Consider the following 15,326-nt stretch of genomic DNA (forward strand, 5'->3'; position numbering starts at 1 on the left):
TATTGAGGCTACATTGAGCACATAATAAGAGATTTTGCTAGCCTTCAGTAGCAGTCTAAGCCCTTATTTCCCGCTGTCCTGACATCTTTGCTTTATGCCCTGATGTTAGAACTCTATATCACCATATCGAGGATTATTATAAGATAAAGTAAGAAGTGGTTTTTTTGTTTGTTTGTTTTTAACATGGCCAAATCCTGGATTCAGGTGTCTCTTCAGACCCACAGATAGTTGTGTCAGAAAAGTGGAACTGTGTTGCAGGTGATGGTGACTGTCCAGAGGTACAGCACCAGAGCTTCTCGAGCTGGCAGCATGTTGAGAAAAGGGTGTGAGGAACTGTTTCTTTGCAGTTACAGACCTGCTAAAATTTAGTCTTGCAAATCTCTCACTTCAGAAGTCCAGCTTCTCTCTACTGTGCTGGAATGTCCCAGATAATGGTCAAGTCCATGAGCACTGTGTACCTGAAAATATGTTGGTGTGTACTAGGACTGCTTCTTCGTTACAGGCTCACTTAAAGTCCTAATTTGCTTATATATGCCACAGAAATTCAATACGAAAGTGTATAAAGCAGGTACCAGAGGTAGGTATTAAGAACATGAAACTGGACATAACATTACAATTTAATGGTGAGAGAAAAAAGAAAGTTTAATAAATCCCTGTAAAAGAACCAAACAGTAAGCAAAGCCTGTAAAGAAGAAAAAAGAGCTGTACATAGTTTTACGAGAATAGAAGAATGAAAGCTGAAGTATTACAAGTTGACTTTTTGACCTATTTAACTTCTTGAATTTAAAACCCTGTTAATCTGTAAAATTGCAAATATAAAGAATATATAAGATGTGCTCTTTACAGCATGTGTTTTATGTGGAGGTTATCATTCAGTTTGACACGTACATTTCCTGGTCATTTTTGTTATTCCAGGCTTCTTCAAAATGCAGATATATGTATATCTGATGTATTAGATACTTCCTGCAAATAGTCTACTGGATTCTGGATTAGTTGTTTTAAAAAGTTTAAAAGCTGGAGTTGGCTACAGTAAAATTAAATTGATTAAAATTCCATATGTAATTTAAGGATGCATAATGAAATACAAGAAATCAGAGTTCTCTAAGAGACAAAAATAGAATCATTAAGGTTGGAAAAGACCTCTAAGATAATAGAGTCCAACCTTTTACCCAGGACTTCCAAGCCCGTCACTAAGCCATGTTACTGAGTGTCACATCTACACGTCTTTTAACTACCTCCAGGGACAGTGGCTCAACTGCTTCCCTGGGCAGCCTCTTCCAATGCTTGGCAGCCCTTTCAGGGAAAAAAACTTTTTCCTACTACCCAATCTAAAACTTCCCTGGTGCAACTTGAGGCTATTTCCTTTTTGTCCTGTCACTCCTTAGCTGGGAGAAAAGACCAACTCCCACCTCAATACAGTCTCCTTTCAGGGAGTTGTAAAGGGGATAAGGTCTCCCCTGAGCTTCCTTTTCTCCAGGCTAAACAACGCAGCTCCTTCAGATGTTCCTCATCAGATCTGTGATCCAGACCCTTCTGCAGCTCTGTTGCCCTTCTCTGGACACAGTCCAGCACCATAATATAGAGAGGACCCCAAAACTAAACCCAGGATTTGAGGCGTGGCTTTGCCAGTGCTGTATCTTATAGCATGTTGTTTTGCAAGAATAATAATCTTGGCAAGTGAGACAGTAGGTGGGAGAATTTTCAGGAAGATGCATTTCTGCTCTTACAAGTGTGCAAATGTTTCTTTGCCCTTGTTGCCCTATTTGAAGAACTCAGAAGTCAGTTCTAACACAGCCAGCATGTCTCTAAATTATGATTTAGTGTGTTTAGGAGAGGATAATATAATGCTTAACTGTTTGCTGGTGATAGATCCCTATTGTGAATGGTCAAGTAGTCTTAAGGTGTTATTTCTTTTCTGTCAAAACAAGAAAATGAACATTTTGATATAAAAAACAAAAGTGCTTTACTAAAGCTGTTGAAAACATAAAAATTATGCCAGGGAAGTCTGCACTTGTATTTCTCCTTGTCTTAGTGGGTTTGGATATCTTTGCAGAATATTTGAGAGTTCCTTATTATATATAGAAGAAACTCAATATAATTGTCCTAATTTTGTTGTCACTTACCCCAGTCTGAGCCTAAAATAGCTGTTTTTCAGCAATTTAAACAAACAGGATCATTTCTGAATTGTCACAGATAATGGAATTTCTCATTTACATCTCTTTTTGAGCTATGTGTAACCTATTCTCTTGTAAACTTTCAAGTAATACACAAAAGACAAAACACAAAAAAAGGGGAATGTTTTTGAAACAGAGATCATAGATATCTGTGAGGGGGAGAATTTCTTATAATTTAGTCACTGCACAAGTGGCTTAAAAAAGTGTGACTCAGTGAAGATGATTGTTTTAAAGCGAGTGGAGAAAGAATGAGTGAAGTATTTGAAATTTTGAAAAAGAGATCAAGCTTTAGTGGGTCTGTTCCAGATGAAAAACAGAGACTGGCAGATGCAATTTTGCTTTTTTAGCACTTATTTTAACTTATATTATCAGTACCTAGAATACCATGTTACGAATCAGTGTAATGACATTTTCATGTCCATTTTAGAAAAACTTTTTTTGCAGCAGTAAGCAAAATAGAAATACGCAGTGCTTTGTGTCAGTTGGTTATAACCAGTGTCAGATGATTATAAATTGCTATTAGATGTTTCTTTGCTTATCAGAACTTTCGTGTAGCATAACTACAACCATTGCAGGGCAGCTAGAAACCCGGTGCTGCTGTCCCAGAGCATAATAATGCAGAACATTAGGAACAGTTTACAGAAGCCTGATAGAGACTTTACACAATTGTCCTTGAGTCATCAGTCTGGAGAGTTCTGAGCACTCCTGAGAGGAGAATTTCTTGCGTAGAAGCTACTTCCATACACACAGCCACCTTAATTACTGAAGCACTTGCTCACAAGTTAGAAACCAGAGTGCACAACCAATGATGCTCAGAGATTTGAATCTAAACTTTGGCCACCTACAGAAAAACCTCCACTCTAGCCTTCTTACTGAAGTTGTAGATTCATGTGTCCAGATGGAGCTAGTGTTCAGGAAGATTGCTCTTGTGAACATCCAGCTATAGTTACCCATTCTGCTTGTTATGCTATGTAGTGGATCTTATATGGCAAATACAGTCCCTGGGAAAAAAAACCAAAAATTTGAGGTTCTTCTTTTTCAGAACATTCTCATCAAGTTACTGAGGTAGGGTACTTCTTGTTTATTCTCTCTTTTTTTTTAATAAATTTCAGATTTCTAGGTGCACAGTGATTAATTTTTATGTTGAAGTTAAAAGGTGTTGATTCTCAATAGATATCTTGCATAGTAAGATAGGCTTTTCTTGTTATGAATCCACAGCAGTGTGGATTCAAACCACCTGTGACTGAGGAGGTCCGTATGTGCACATGCAAATTTTGAATGCTGATCACTGTAAAATTTAGGCAAAAGTTAACCACTACCACTATTAATTTTAATTAAATACTTATCTGGGCTCCATGTTAGCTGACAATATCAACTGAGTGTTTATGTGCTCTGCCTTGCTCTCCTCCCTACTATTACTGGAAACTGTGGTCCTTGGATTCTGCAAATATCTAGACCCACAACCCTTGTCAGTGAGAAATCCTGCTATAGCAGGTGAGAAATTATGATCTTTCAAAATGGAGAAGTAAAGATACTCATGGTCTTTAGGTACCTACAGGAATTGTGTGATTTATCAAAGGAGGCAATATGAGTAATTCCCTTCTACGGCTCTGTCTGCCTTGTGTTATAACCTAGGCATTTGACCTGATTATTAGTATTTTAGTTAAAACTTTTAGATAATTTAGATTTTTTTTCTCCCTGCATTGTCAAATATGAAAACTTTGCAAAGAAGTCAAGACTTTCCTTTTAAAGTAGTGGAATTAAATGACTCATGGGATGCATAAAACATAGTTGAAGTTTTGTAAAGGGAAACAAAATATGTAGTCGATTCTTATTTTGCCCATCAGAAATGAATTGGAACACTGGAGGAAAAAAATAGACTTTAAGTCTGAAAACTTTGTCCTTAGTTTTTTTTCACCTTTCATTTTACTTGGGAGTAGAAAGGAAGGAACATGTTAGAATGCACTCAAAAGATTGTGGAATAATGATAATTTACTCTGCTGAAGTGCTACCATTAAGAATATTCTTATGTTGTGGCTTGCTAGTCTTTATTTCCTATTATATTCCCTATAAAACTGATGTTCTGACTAATGTCAGTTTTCAGGAGTGCTAGCTGTAAATTAGCTTACAGAAGGGATGATGGGAAGCTTTTCTTAATTGCTTTCCGAAATTTCAATTACAAATAAATAGATCTATTATTGAGTAATAATTGAGTCAAGTTTTCAAATATTAATTGCTTCCTTACCATGTGAGAAGAACAAATCCATACTAATCTATAAAAGTCAGCAGAAGTTCCTAACAGCAGAGTGACTTACTTGTCATTTAGAATGTAAGTTCTTAGAGAAATAGTAGATGTTAAAAAACATTTTATACTTTTGATATGCTTTTTGTGACAGTGATATTCTTCTGCTTGTTGAAGTTTAGGTAACATGACATTTCATGGTACTGTAGCCAGATACATGGACAAATGTAAAGTAGGCATACAGACAAATAACCGATAGCAAGTACGCTTTTCTGAATGTTAAAAGCTGTGTAAAGCTGAACATTATCGAGTTGTTAAAGCTCATATCAGACCTGCATCCTTAGAAGCTGGTTGTATGTGACACTGTAGGAAGTCAGCTGATAGAGTATTAAAGAGATGATTTCTGACAAGACTTGCATAAATATATTTCTCATGTCTAGAGTCTCCTCTCCATAGTGCAACCCTTTACCTCTTTTGAGTAGCAGTGTAATTGTGCTGTACAATTGACGTTTTCAATTATGGGGGGGAGGAGTCTCTAATTTTCATAAATATTATGATATTTTAGTAAATGTTGATTGGATAAAAACTTGGATTGATACCTGATCATGTTGAAGACAATAGCTGCAAGGAATACATCAGTCCCACTGGGGGATTTTGACACTTAGGATGATTTTGGTGTGAATATTGTACTTTTTCAAAGCTGCTTATTTTGGCAGCAATGCAAAGAAACAGACAGTGTGGTCTGTGCAAGTTTGCTCTGAATGAGGTGGGGGTATGCCACGAATGTTTTGTTGGGGACAGCTAGAAGATGGACTGAAGAAGTGAAGACTTAGTGCCATATATTTCTTGATATAAATAAGTTACATGCTTAGCAGAAATCTATGATACTTTTCCTGAAATAAATGTATGCATTTCATAGTAGTTTAAGATATATAGAATGATTCCTTGTAGAGACCAGACAGACAGATAGTCAGACATGTCCCTGCATAGGAAGGGGAGTACAGTTCTTCCCCAGCATGAAGAACTTCAGGCCCTGGTTTTGAAAACTATTTTTCTTGTGGTTTAGCCTTTATTTCTCATGAAAACTATTCATTTGTCAGTTCCAAGTTTCAAATGAAACAGGCACAAGAGAAAGGCAAGCCATTTCCATGCTTTTGTAAATAACTAATTTTTTTTTAGTCCTTTCAAAGCTGGCAAAATCAGTAACGCAATCTAATGTGGATGCTATATACTTTATAGTGTAGGATTAACTACAGCATCTGTTGTTCAAAGAGAAAAAATAGGAAGACTTATAGTGGTTTTCATGATTTCTAGCAAAATCTCTTTCTGTGTTCTTTCTTGTTTTATCTTCTGGCATGTTGTTAGTCCAGGCAGACATTTACCCTTCAGTTAGTTCAATTTTTCATGTTCCAAAAATATGTGGTTTTTTATCAGTTATTTATCTGATCTCTCCCTTGCTGTTTAAAAAAAGTGTTTCCAAGGATATACATTCTTCTCTGACTTTTGCATCAGTAAAACTTAGTTCAGTAACTAGGAAAGTTTCATGAAAAAGTACTGGGAAAAGGGAGGCCGTGTGTCACACATAAGGCGAGGTAAAAACACTTCCACAGGGAACTCATAGCTGACAGAGAACAAGTTCAGCAGGTCATGGAGTGATAATGTGAGTTTGTGTCGGTGGCAAGACCATCAGTGCTGAACATGCTTTTGAATATAGAAATAGTCTTGTGATTTTGGCACCTGTGGCTCTGCTGGCTTACTCACCTTTCTTAGTGAGTCTATACCTCACCTGAGGTGATCAAGGGTTACATACAGGACATGATAACCACAGAGTCAGCAAATAGCAAAAGATTATATTACTTATATCAGTAAATACTGAAAGTCCTGGTTTCCATGTGATACACATCTTCACATTGTCATAAAGGCAAAGTGGGAAATTACCATCTGTTGCTTGTAAAGTTGGATTCTGCCTGTAATGTTTTGCCAAAATGGAACATACTGCCAAAACCATATTTTATGGCTAGCTAAATGTGATGGAATTGTCCAAACATACCTTCAGAGTCCTAAGAACTGTAGAAATGAAGTAACCATTTCAGTGGGAATGGTTACATGATCTCCCCTGTTCATCCTTTCTCTTGGTACCTGTTTTCCTACTTAGTATTAAATTCAGCATCCTTATATGGTTCCAGGTTTCTGTTACACATGGATTTTTTTATTTCATTAACCTATTCTATTTTACAGAAGAGTTATCTGAAGATAGGCCATATTCCAGTATTGCTACCTTAGTGTCTCCATCAGGGAACATTCTGGAAAGAGGTACTTGGACCAGTACCTTAGATGATTACTAGTGGCTGGCATTACATGCTGCCTGACTTGAAGCAGAAAAAATATTTTAAATGGAATCTAAAATCTAAAGTAAATTGGAGAAGGATATGCTCTCCTTAATTTTGACTCCAACTCTCTAATTCAGTCTTTTTTTTTTTTTTTTTTTTTTTTTTTTTTTTTTGTTGTTTTTTTTTTTTTTTTGTTGCAGTTGCTTCCCATTTGTATAGAATTGTTGTAGTCAGATTTATTCTGGATTACTTGTGGTGGTTTCATGACTAGCTTGCCATAGAAATAAAAATGTGTGGAAGAAGGAAGAATACTTCTTTTCATATGTCTTTTGCTGCAGTTAACAAAATACTTCTTTTCTGTCTGCATTGAATTATTATTATACCAATGATTCCATCACTTTACTGCTTTGATGACAGTATGATGTATTTGTTTTGTACAGCTGAATGTATTATTAAAAAAAAACCCTGAAAAAGTCAGTGCTCAGATTAGATTTAATCACACTTAGCCCTACAACATCATGTGTCAAAACTGCAACTAATGATCAGCTCAGTTCTTGTTTTCTGGGTACATGCATGGTTAGGAGACTCAGGTTAATATCCTCTGTCAGGTCACATAGAGATGTGGTTAAAATATTACTTTTGATTGTGAAGAACAGAAGAAACATAAATTTTCTTTCAGAAAATATATCTGCAAATGTATGCTCTCAGGCACATGGTGTGATTGTTGGGAATGTCCTGTGCAGGGGCGAGAGTTGGACTTGATGGTTCTCATGGGTCTCCTCCAACTCAGAATATTCTGTGATGCTGTGCTATTTTATAAGCATATGCAAGAAATGGGGAAAGAGCATTTCTGAAGTACAACTAAATACTGGACAGTAATATGCTAATGTGAAGAAGAACACAGGAAAACTGAATTCCAGTTGTTTATGGCTTTCTTGATTCAAAAAAGGATACCAATAGTGGTAAAAAATCCAGTTTTGGAATAGTTAGATTACTTGAAAGGACACCATGGAGATCAGAGAATGGAGAAGTTGATTTTCTCTTCTGAGAGCTTAAATTGGCAGATGCTTTTCTATATTATAGCCATGTAGGCATGGCTACTCCAGAAAAATGCAAATTTAGTAGTAAGCAAAAAACAGCATTATTTGGCTCTTCCAGTATTTTAGCCAGAAATCATTGTTCGTAGTTGGAATTGGACTTCAAAAGTGAGTATGGATAATGACTAAAGGATCAGCTAAAAAAAAAAAAAAGCAAAAAACCACAAAGCAGAAATAGAAACCTAGAAGGAGGTAGAATTTATGTTTAAAGATGCAGTCACCTGCATATTTTAGTTTACTTTTTTTTTTACTGAAATCTCATCTGAGTAATAATTTCTAAGTAAATTCAGTGTCATTGTTCACCACTTAATGTTGAGTAGAAAGAACCCAGTTGTGTCTTAGTAAGCACTTACGGGAAACTGCTTTCAAGGTGGCAATACCATTATTTGAGGTTACAGTCAGAGAGTGGCAGTTGTTAAAAGAGCATAGCAGGGAATACTTACCTACACAACAGCTGTATTTTTTCCTGCTTCCTTTCAGTCCAGCCCTGTACAAGCAGCAGGCCAACCCCCTCCACATACTGGGTGGGTTTTATGTGTGGTGTTTCTTGCCTTAATTTCATATTCTAGATAACTGTTAATAACTTTCTGAAACTATTTTCAGCTTTAGATCCGGCTAAAGATCCATGTTTGAAGATGAAATGTAGTCGCCATAAAGTCTGTGTTGCACAGGATCCACAAACTGCAGTTTGCATTAGCCATCGAAGGCTTACACACAGGTAAATACTTTCCTATAGACATTTTTGTAGTGTTCATTACTGACTTGTAAACCATAAATCCATTATAATTAATTTAATTACTTAACAACATGTGAGCAGAGTAGAAGTGGATTTTAGAAGTCAGTATGTATATGTAATTTGATGATAATGTTTACTACTTAATTTTTTTAACTAGAATATTAGAAAAATAATACATATTGAAATATTGCAAGCTGCTGGTACAAATGCGTTTAGGGAAATACCCACTGTACCAGTACCAAATGAATAAAATTACTGTAATAGTATCCTACTGCTGTACATTATTTGACATCATCACTTCATATAAGAAGCTAGAGAACTCATAACTGCCTGCTGAAGTGTAGGTAACAGCCTGATATAGTGTAAGTTGTTTGAGATTAGTGGAAGTTTTTTCCTCTCTTCTTTTTCTCTTTTTCTGTGCATTTTGATTTTCTTTGCATGCTGGACTGGTTAAATGTAAGGAGAAAATATATAACAAACTCATGTGTTTTTGTGGCTTTATCTGAAGCAGAAATATGAATATGTAGGGCCTGAACCATGCACTTAATTGATTCATGACTGTTGGGTGCTAAGGAGATGGAGTCAAATTGCATTTTTGACTTGACATTGTTCTTTTTTTCCACACTTCATTAGGGGAAACAGGACACAGTAGAATGGCTAAATTTCAATAAATTGATTTAAATAAGTGTCTGTTAAAGTGCTTTGCTCAGTAGGGACTGTAAAGAGCTGAGGAAAATAAGACTTCCTTGTGTGTTGGAAGAGGATCATTTCAAGTACAGTTTTATGAATGATACAAGGAATGTTCTTGTGAGTGTCTAATTATATTAAATACATCCATCTGGAGGTTTTCAAACAAGAAAGATAGTACATAGTGAAGGGAAAAGTTTAAACTGTTCTCAATCTGCAGCTGTACTTAACAAAAAACCAGTATTTGTGGAGTTAAACTGTTTATATTAAACAATCTCAGTGTAGAGCTAGACATTTTAGTTTGATAAGATGATATATATGGTGTAAGAATTATTAACAGACAAAGGTAGGTAGCCTGCTTTCAACTTCCTGTGAAATGTTGGGAATATATGATGTTAACTGTGAAGAGACAACATAATAATTCAAAATTTCTAAGAGGTATTACATGTCATGGAAAATAATGAAAATAATGACATTTTCTACTTAAGTATACATGCAGTAGGTGACGACTGAAAACTCTTAGATTAAATAAAGATGCATACTCTTGAATCAAGAAACTTTTTGACATCAACCTTCATCCCTGTATTATTCCTTCCACAGTTCTTAGTACTCTTTTAGAAAGGTGATATTTTAAAAGACAAAACTTGACTGACTATAATACAGTCAATAATGGGAAACTTTGGAATGGTAGAAACTTGATGTTTGTAAAAACCACTGTAAATCTAGTCCTGTAAGGTAGATGAAGCAATTTTTTACGTACCTGTGCTAAGCCAGGGCAGGGTTTTCCCAAGTTTAGATCTCCCTATTCCCCCAGATTACCACATACAAGGAGAAATAATTTGCTTTGTGCTTTCTTTCTAAAAAGGTTTTTCTTCATGCAGTTTCTGACCTTTTTGTAACATGGTGGGATTAAAGTAGGAGTATCATAAACACAAGCAGACGTGTCTGCTGGGTCTCTTTACCATGACTGATTTTCTTTGCCCAAGATGTTATTCCTTCACTTGTATCTACAGTTTGCATACAGATTATCAGTAGGGCCATCTGTTTCTCAGAGTTCCCAAAGGACTAGTACACTCTGTGTGAGTCTGTCGCGGTGCGCTCGGTGTTATGCGCTTGACAGGGGCGCGACACCTCCCCCAAGTGAACCTCCTATGCAGTTGCCGATGGATCAGCGTAGAAACGCGAGATGGGCCTTGCTTGTAAATCTGAGGATCGTTCATTAAACCATAAGGGTGAAAACAAAAGCATCCATAACTCAAATATGGAACAGAGGCAAGGACCACGAACAAAGGCAGGGCAGTGAGTTTTAAGGGACAGGAGCAAGGTGGGGTTTAGGGTAGGGAAACAATAACAAAGGGACTGGGGAGGAACACAAGGTAGGGATTACAATGTTTAAACCAATAGGGAGTTGTAGGGGAGGGGAACAGTTTAACTAAACCAATGAAGCATCAAAGGATACAAAAATGACAGGGAAATCTCTGGAAAAAGGGGAGGACTGACAGCTGGGATTAGACCAATGCTTGGGAGTGGCAGGGTACAAAACCAACTGTTGAAAATAATAATGTAACAAGAACACACCACAACATGAGTCTTGGTAAAAATTAGATGAGAAAGCATAACTTGACAGTTGATAAAATAACCTATCTACCAGTATCCATTTGTGATATATCATTTATGTGTAATCTGTTGTGAATAAACATTTACAAAATTTCACTCCAGTAATTCTTCCTTTTTTGCTTAATTTGTGTGTGTGCACATGTGGTGTTCGTCTAGGATCGGATAATATGAATAATTAAGAAAAGGCAGTTGGAGATGTTTTCTGAAAAAAACAGTTGAGACCTTTTTCATTAATTACTGGGAACTCTTCATAAAGAACCTGCCCATGGATTTTAATTTGGACATATTTGCTGTATAGATCCATAGAAGTTCCAGAGATTTTTCCCAAGACTGTTGCACAGGAAAAGTAGTTTAGAGTATATGAATTGATACAGTGGCAAAGATAATCCCCAAGAGACTGTCAGGGAAGAGGTGACTTAGCACACTTCCAAGATAAATAAAAAGTTTATGGGCACCTTTGGGCTACCTGCAGGGAAAGAGGCATGAAATACAGTTACAGCTGAATAGATTTTTCTGTAGTGTCATCAAGTTGGAATGCTCTGATTTATACTCAAATTCTCTATTACTAGAAGCAGCATTCCCAAGAAGCCCTATTACCTAGTTCATAAATTTGTTTATAAATTCTCTTACTCTCTTTAGATAATAGCATAGAGAAGTTGCTAATCAGTGAAGACTGATAATTGTATCAAATAGAGAACTCAATTTAGTAATTTCTTTTGTTGTTTGTAAGAAATTAGCTTTCAGAAAAAACACATAGGCATAGACATTGTTATTCAGTCTGTGCTGTCCTAGGTGTTGTTCTCTGTACAGTGCAATCTCCAAACTATTGTAGCCCAGTTTGGATTACTGAGGGCCCTTCAGCACCACACAGTGAAGCATGGCTGGATATCCCAGCCACCTGCAAGGCTGGTAGTGACATGATATGACAAAGTCCCGACAGGATTAATTAATACGACATCACATTTCAGTGATGATTCTATCTGTGCTTCCAGAAGTATTAAAATTTCTATTAGCTTGGAGATCTCAGCACTGTGATCTTGCTGCAGTGTGCTTGCATTTGTATGGTTTCAAAACCAGCTCCTGTGTCTTGCTGTCCTTTTCATGGAGTTGTGGGTCAGGCAAGCCTATGGTTTTGCTCTTTCCTCAGTTTCCATGGCAGCTGAGAGCACGGTCTCCTCTCAAAGCTCATTTCCTTTTCTGGTAGACTGCCAAGATGGCAAGTCCTCTTCTAACACACTCCTGCAGGGCCACAGCACAAGAGCTTCCTTTATGTGCTGTCTTGGAAAGACTGAATAGCATTTGACAAAAAGATGAAATAGGTGTTGTAGATCATTGGTCATGAGAATAATTGTAAGTACCAGGATTTTGAAGACACAGGGTCATGCTTAAAGGAGCAAGGTTTTTGTTGGTTGCAGGTAACAGCATTTGCATCTCTGCTGGCTTTAACTGTGTTGGAAGCTGTGTTCTGTGTTCTACACACTTAACTCTCTGCTATGAAAGAGAGATCATGTACTTGAGGAGAAAATATGCAGGATATGTATATAAAGGTTGTTCACATTATTCCTATGTAGATTACTGTGGAAAGGGAGTATCTGCCAAGACTACAATGCATCATAAACAGGTAATTCAAACTATGGTGTAAAATAGAATTTTCATTGATTCTTTGAAATTTGGAAATTTGTCGTTAACTTTTCCTTTCGGCTGAATGATGTTTTGCCATCCCATTGGGCTTTCCAGTTTATCTTTGTTGGTTAAGTAAAAGGGCTTTATGGGGAAAAAAAAAAACCTGTAAAGGGTCTTTATATGACATAATGAAATGCTTTGGCGTATACCTTATTCAGTTACAAATACAACTTTCAGAATATTAAATACAGTATTGGTTGTATTGGGATGTGTTGATGTGAGTGTTACAGTGACAGGCAGGATATTCATCACACTAGGAATAATCATCTACTCATTTTACTTTCCAATCTCTTCACTCTCAGGAGATTTAGTTATTTGCATCTGCAGTGCTAAGGATCTCTGGCAACTGTGCGTTCACCCCTATGAGCTTGGGGAAGAGGAAGGAAGTTATGTGAGTGTTCTGCCAGAAGACATTTGGACAGGAATAAAAAGGATGAGTCAGAGGAGAGGGCTGTAGGTGATTATGGACATTTCATAATGCCTGCAGTGGTATATGTGCTTTTTGTGTATTTAGCGCAGCAGGTGGTAGACATAAATCCTCAAATCTCCATGTATTTCTTGTTGCTACTTTGAGTGAGCAAAGAAAGGATGTGCAGACACCATGATATACAGGAGCTCATTAAGGCCCTGCAAGCTGGTAACTAACCAGGCTCAGAAAACTGGAAAAGTTAGTCCAGCGGTGACCTATCCCAGATTTACAGGTCCTGATGAATAGTGTGTTCACTTTCTTTTAGATTTGAAAGGGATAATTATGCTATTGACACATACTGTAATTTTCACTAAGACTGACATTCTGTGAATAATAGGCTGCAGTACTAAACTAAGCAGTGTATAGGTGAAGTTCTAAGTCAGTAGGTTATCTGCAGATGAGGAGCAGGAAAACTTGAAAAAATGGGGAAGGATTGCTGCCCAGCAGAGAATTTTAATGTAATCATAACAGTAAACATGGGGCAGTGCCTGTGATTTCAGGAGAATTACTTTTATTGGAGTCCTTTTTGTACTCCATATTTGTCAAAAATATTTAAACCCAACACTTAAAGGTGAAAGAAATAAGAGGAGGTGCGGGCTCTTCTTCTTTAAATTTTCTCTTTGCTTTTATCTCAAATCAGCTGCAGGAGACAATTTATAAAGGAGATTAATTCAGTTGAGACCTAGTTATTGTACAGCCCGTTCCAAGATTTGACTGCTTACAGCTGGAAACCAGTGAAGAATCTCTCAACATGATTGGAGTTCTGAAAATTAGGAAATTGCAAAACAGTTTTGGGCCAAAAATCTTGTTTCAAGTACATCCCAGTGTCTTTGATATATTAGAACCTAGTGACTAATATTGTACCTACTCATTGATACTAGTGGACTCTGATTAAAAACCAGTCTCTTTTTCTTCTTCCATAAGTAGAAGAAAAGTACTGTGTAAAATTGATTTGATACATGTAATCAATCAGTGCTTGGAGGCATTAAATTATTTAGTGCATTGAAGGTGTGTGCAGTTTTTCTAGGCAGATGTAGATCTGTCTCTTTCATGAATTCTCCACAAGAGATGATGCCCCCTGCCCCCACTGTGAAGGTCCTGCTATGCTCTTATGAGTTTGTTTATGTGAATTGTGCAGATCGACACAAAGGCTCCCTGCTATGGCAGAAATAGATTGCATTTGTCTCTGCCGTAGCATGTTAAGATGGAATAACAATGTTTAAAGACCTGACAGCACTTATTGTGTAAGTGATATTGAACTCCCTATTTCTTTGGGTTTTTCACCTTCTCCAATCATTTATTCTTAGGTTTCAGAGTAGGAAGCAGTAGTAACTGGTTTCCAGTAAATATTAACTAAGCCACAGATTCTGGTGATACTTGCAATTCTAAAAAAACCTCACCCTGTCGCCGTTGAGGTAGGACGGGAATGAAAGACACTCCAAGTCAGAAGGTAAGAAGAGAACTGAACTGATTTACTTCAAATACATTGTTCTTTTTATAGAGAACATTGTGCAGACCAATTTCATTGGTCTTAAAGTAAAAACGTCTCACACCATTGCTGCGCTGTGAATGACACACGGTGGTAGAACATATCTATAAACAATGTGAACAATAAGAGAGATAAAGAATGATTTACATTCCTTTCGAACACTTTCCCAGACTTAGCCTGGTAGAATCTCTCTCCTTTTCTCTCTGAACTGAGAATATCTTCACCCCATTTTATTAAAGTAAAGGTTAAGGTAGGACTTGCAACTTTTTAATGGTGAAAACATTTCAGTTACAGATGTTGATCACCTGAAAAATAATGAGAGTTCACCAGTCATGAATAGAGACTCACAATAAGAAAGCATTTCTCTAAGTTAAAAGTAAGAAATAAAAAAATTATAGCGGCTCTTTTTCTAGTAGAGCTTCACAAGGCAGATTCCAGAGAAGTGTACAGACTGGACATCTGTAAGGTGCAGAGCTGGGTAGAGGTAAGCAGTATAGAAGGCCTAATGATAGAGAATTTACTCTCTAAGAATTAGTGACTCTTCAGAGTTCTGTGAAATGAACATAGATTTAGTGACAATGGTTCCTTGCCCCAAGCCTATGTGGAGTAGGACCGAATTTAGAGATTAATAAAAATTCTGTAATATTTCTGCCTATGGGTGCAGTCTTCAAGTTATGACAGTTTCACTATTAAGGAGTGTTAAAGAGTGTCACTTTATTACAGACTCTCAGAAGCTGGTAGTGGTAAAGATGTTGCATCACCTAATCCAGTTTATTAAGGTAGAGAAGTAGGATAGCTTCAT

General features: G+C 36.8%; 1 protein-coding gene across 3 annotated transcripts in view; it reads left to right on the forward strand.

The window, feature by feature from the left end:
- SPOCK3 (SPARC (osteonectin), cwcv and kazal like domains proteoglycan 3) overlaps positions 1–15,326 on the forward strand; it is a 162,624-nt gene that overhangs the window by 63,845 nt on the left and 83,453 nt on the right. For all 3 annotated transcript variants that reach the window (XM_053941294.1, XM_053941297.1, XM_053941296.1), the window contains exon 4: positions 8,447–8,561. In XM_053941294.1, coding sequence (XP_053797269.1) covers positions 8,447–8,561 — 115 coding nt within the window. The remainder of the gene's footprint in view (positions 1–8,446; positions 8,562–15,326) is intronic.

The sequence above is a fragment of the Vidua chalybeata genome, chromosome 4 (genome assembly GCF_026979565.1).
Source record: "Vidua chalybeata isolate OUT-0048 chromosome 4, bVidCha1 merged haplotype, whole genome shotgun sequence".
NCBI classification, from domain to species: domain Eukaryota; kingdom Metazoa; phylum Chordata; class Aves; order Passeriformes; family Viduidae; genus Vidua; species Vidua chalybeata.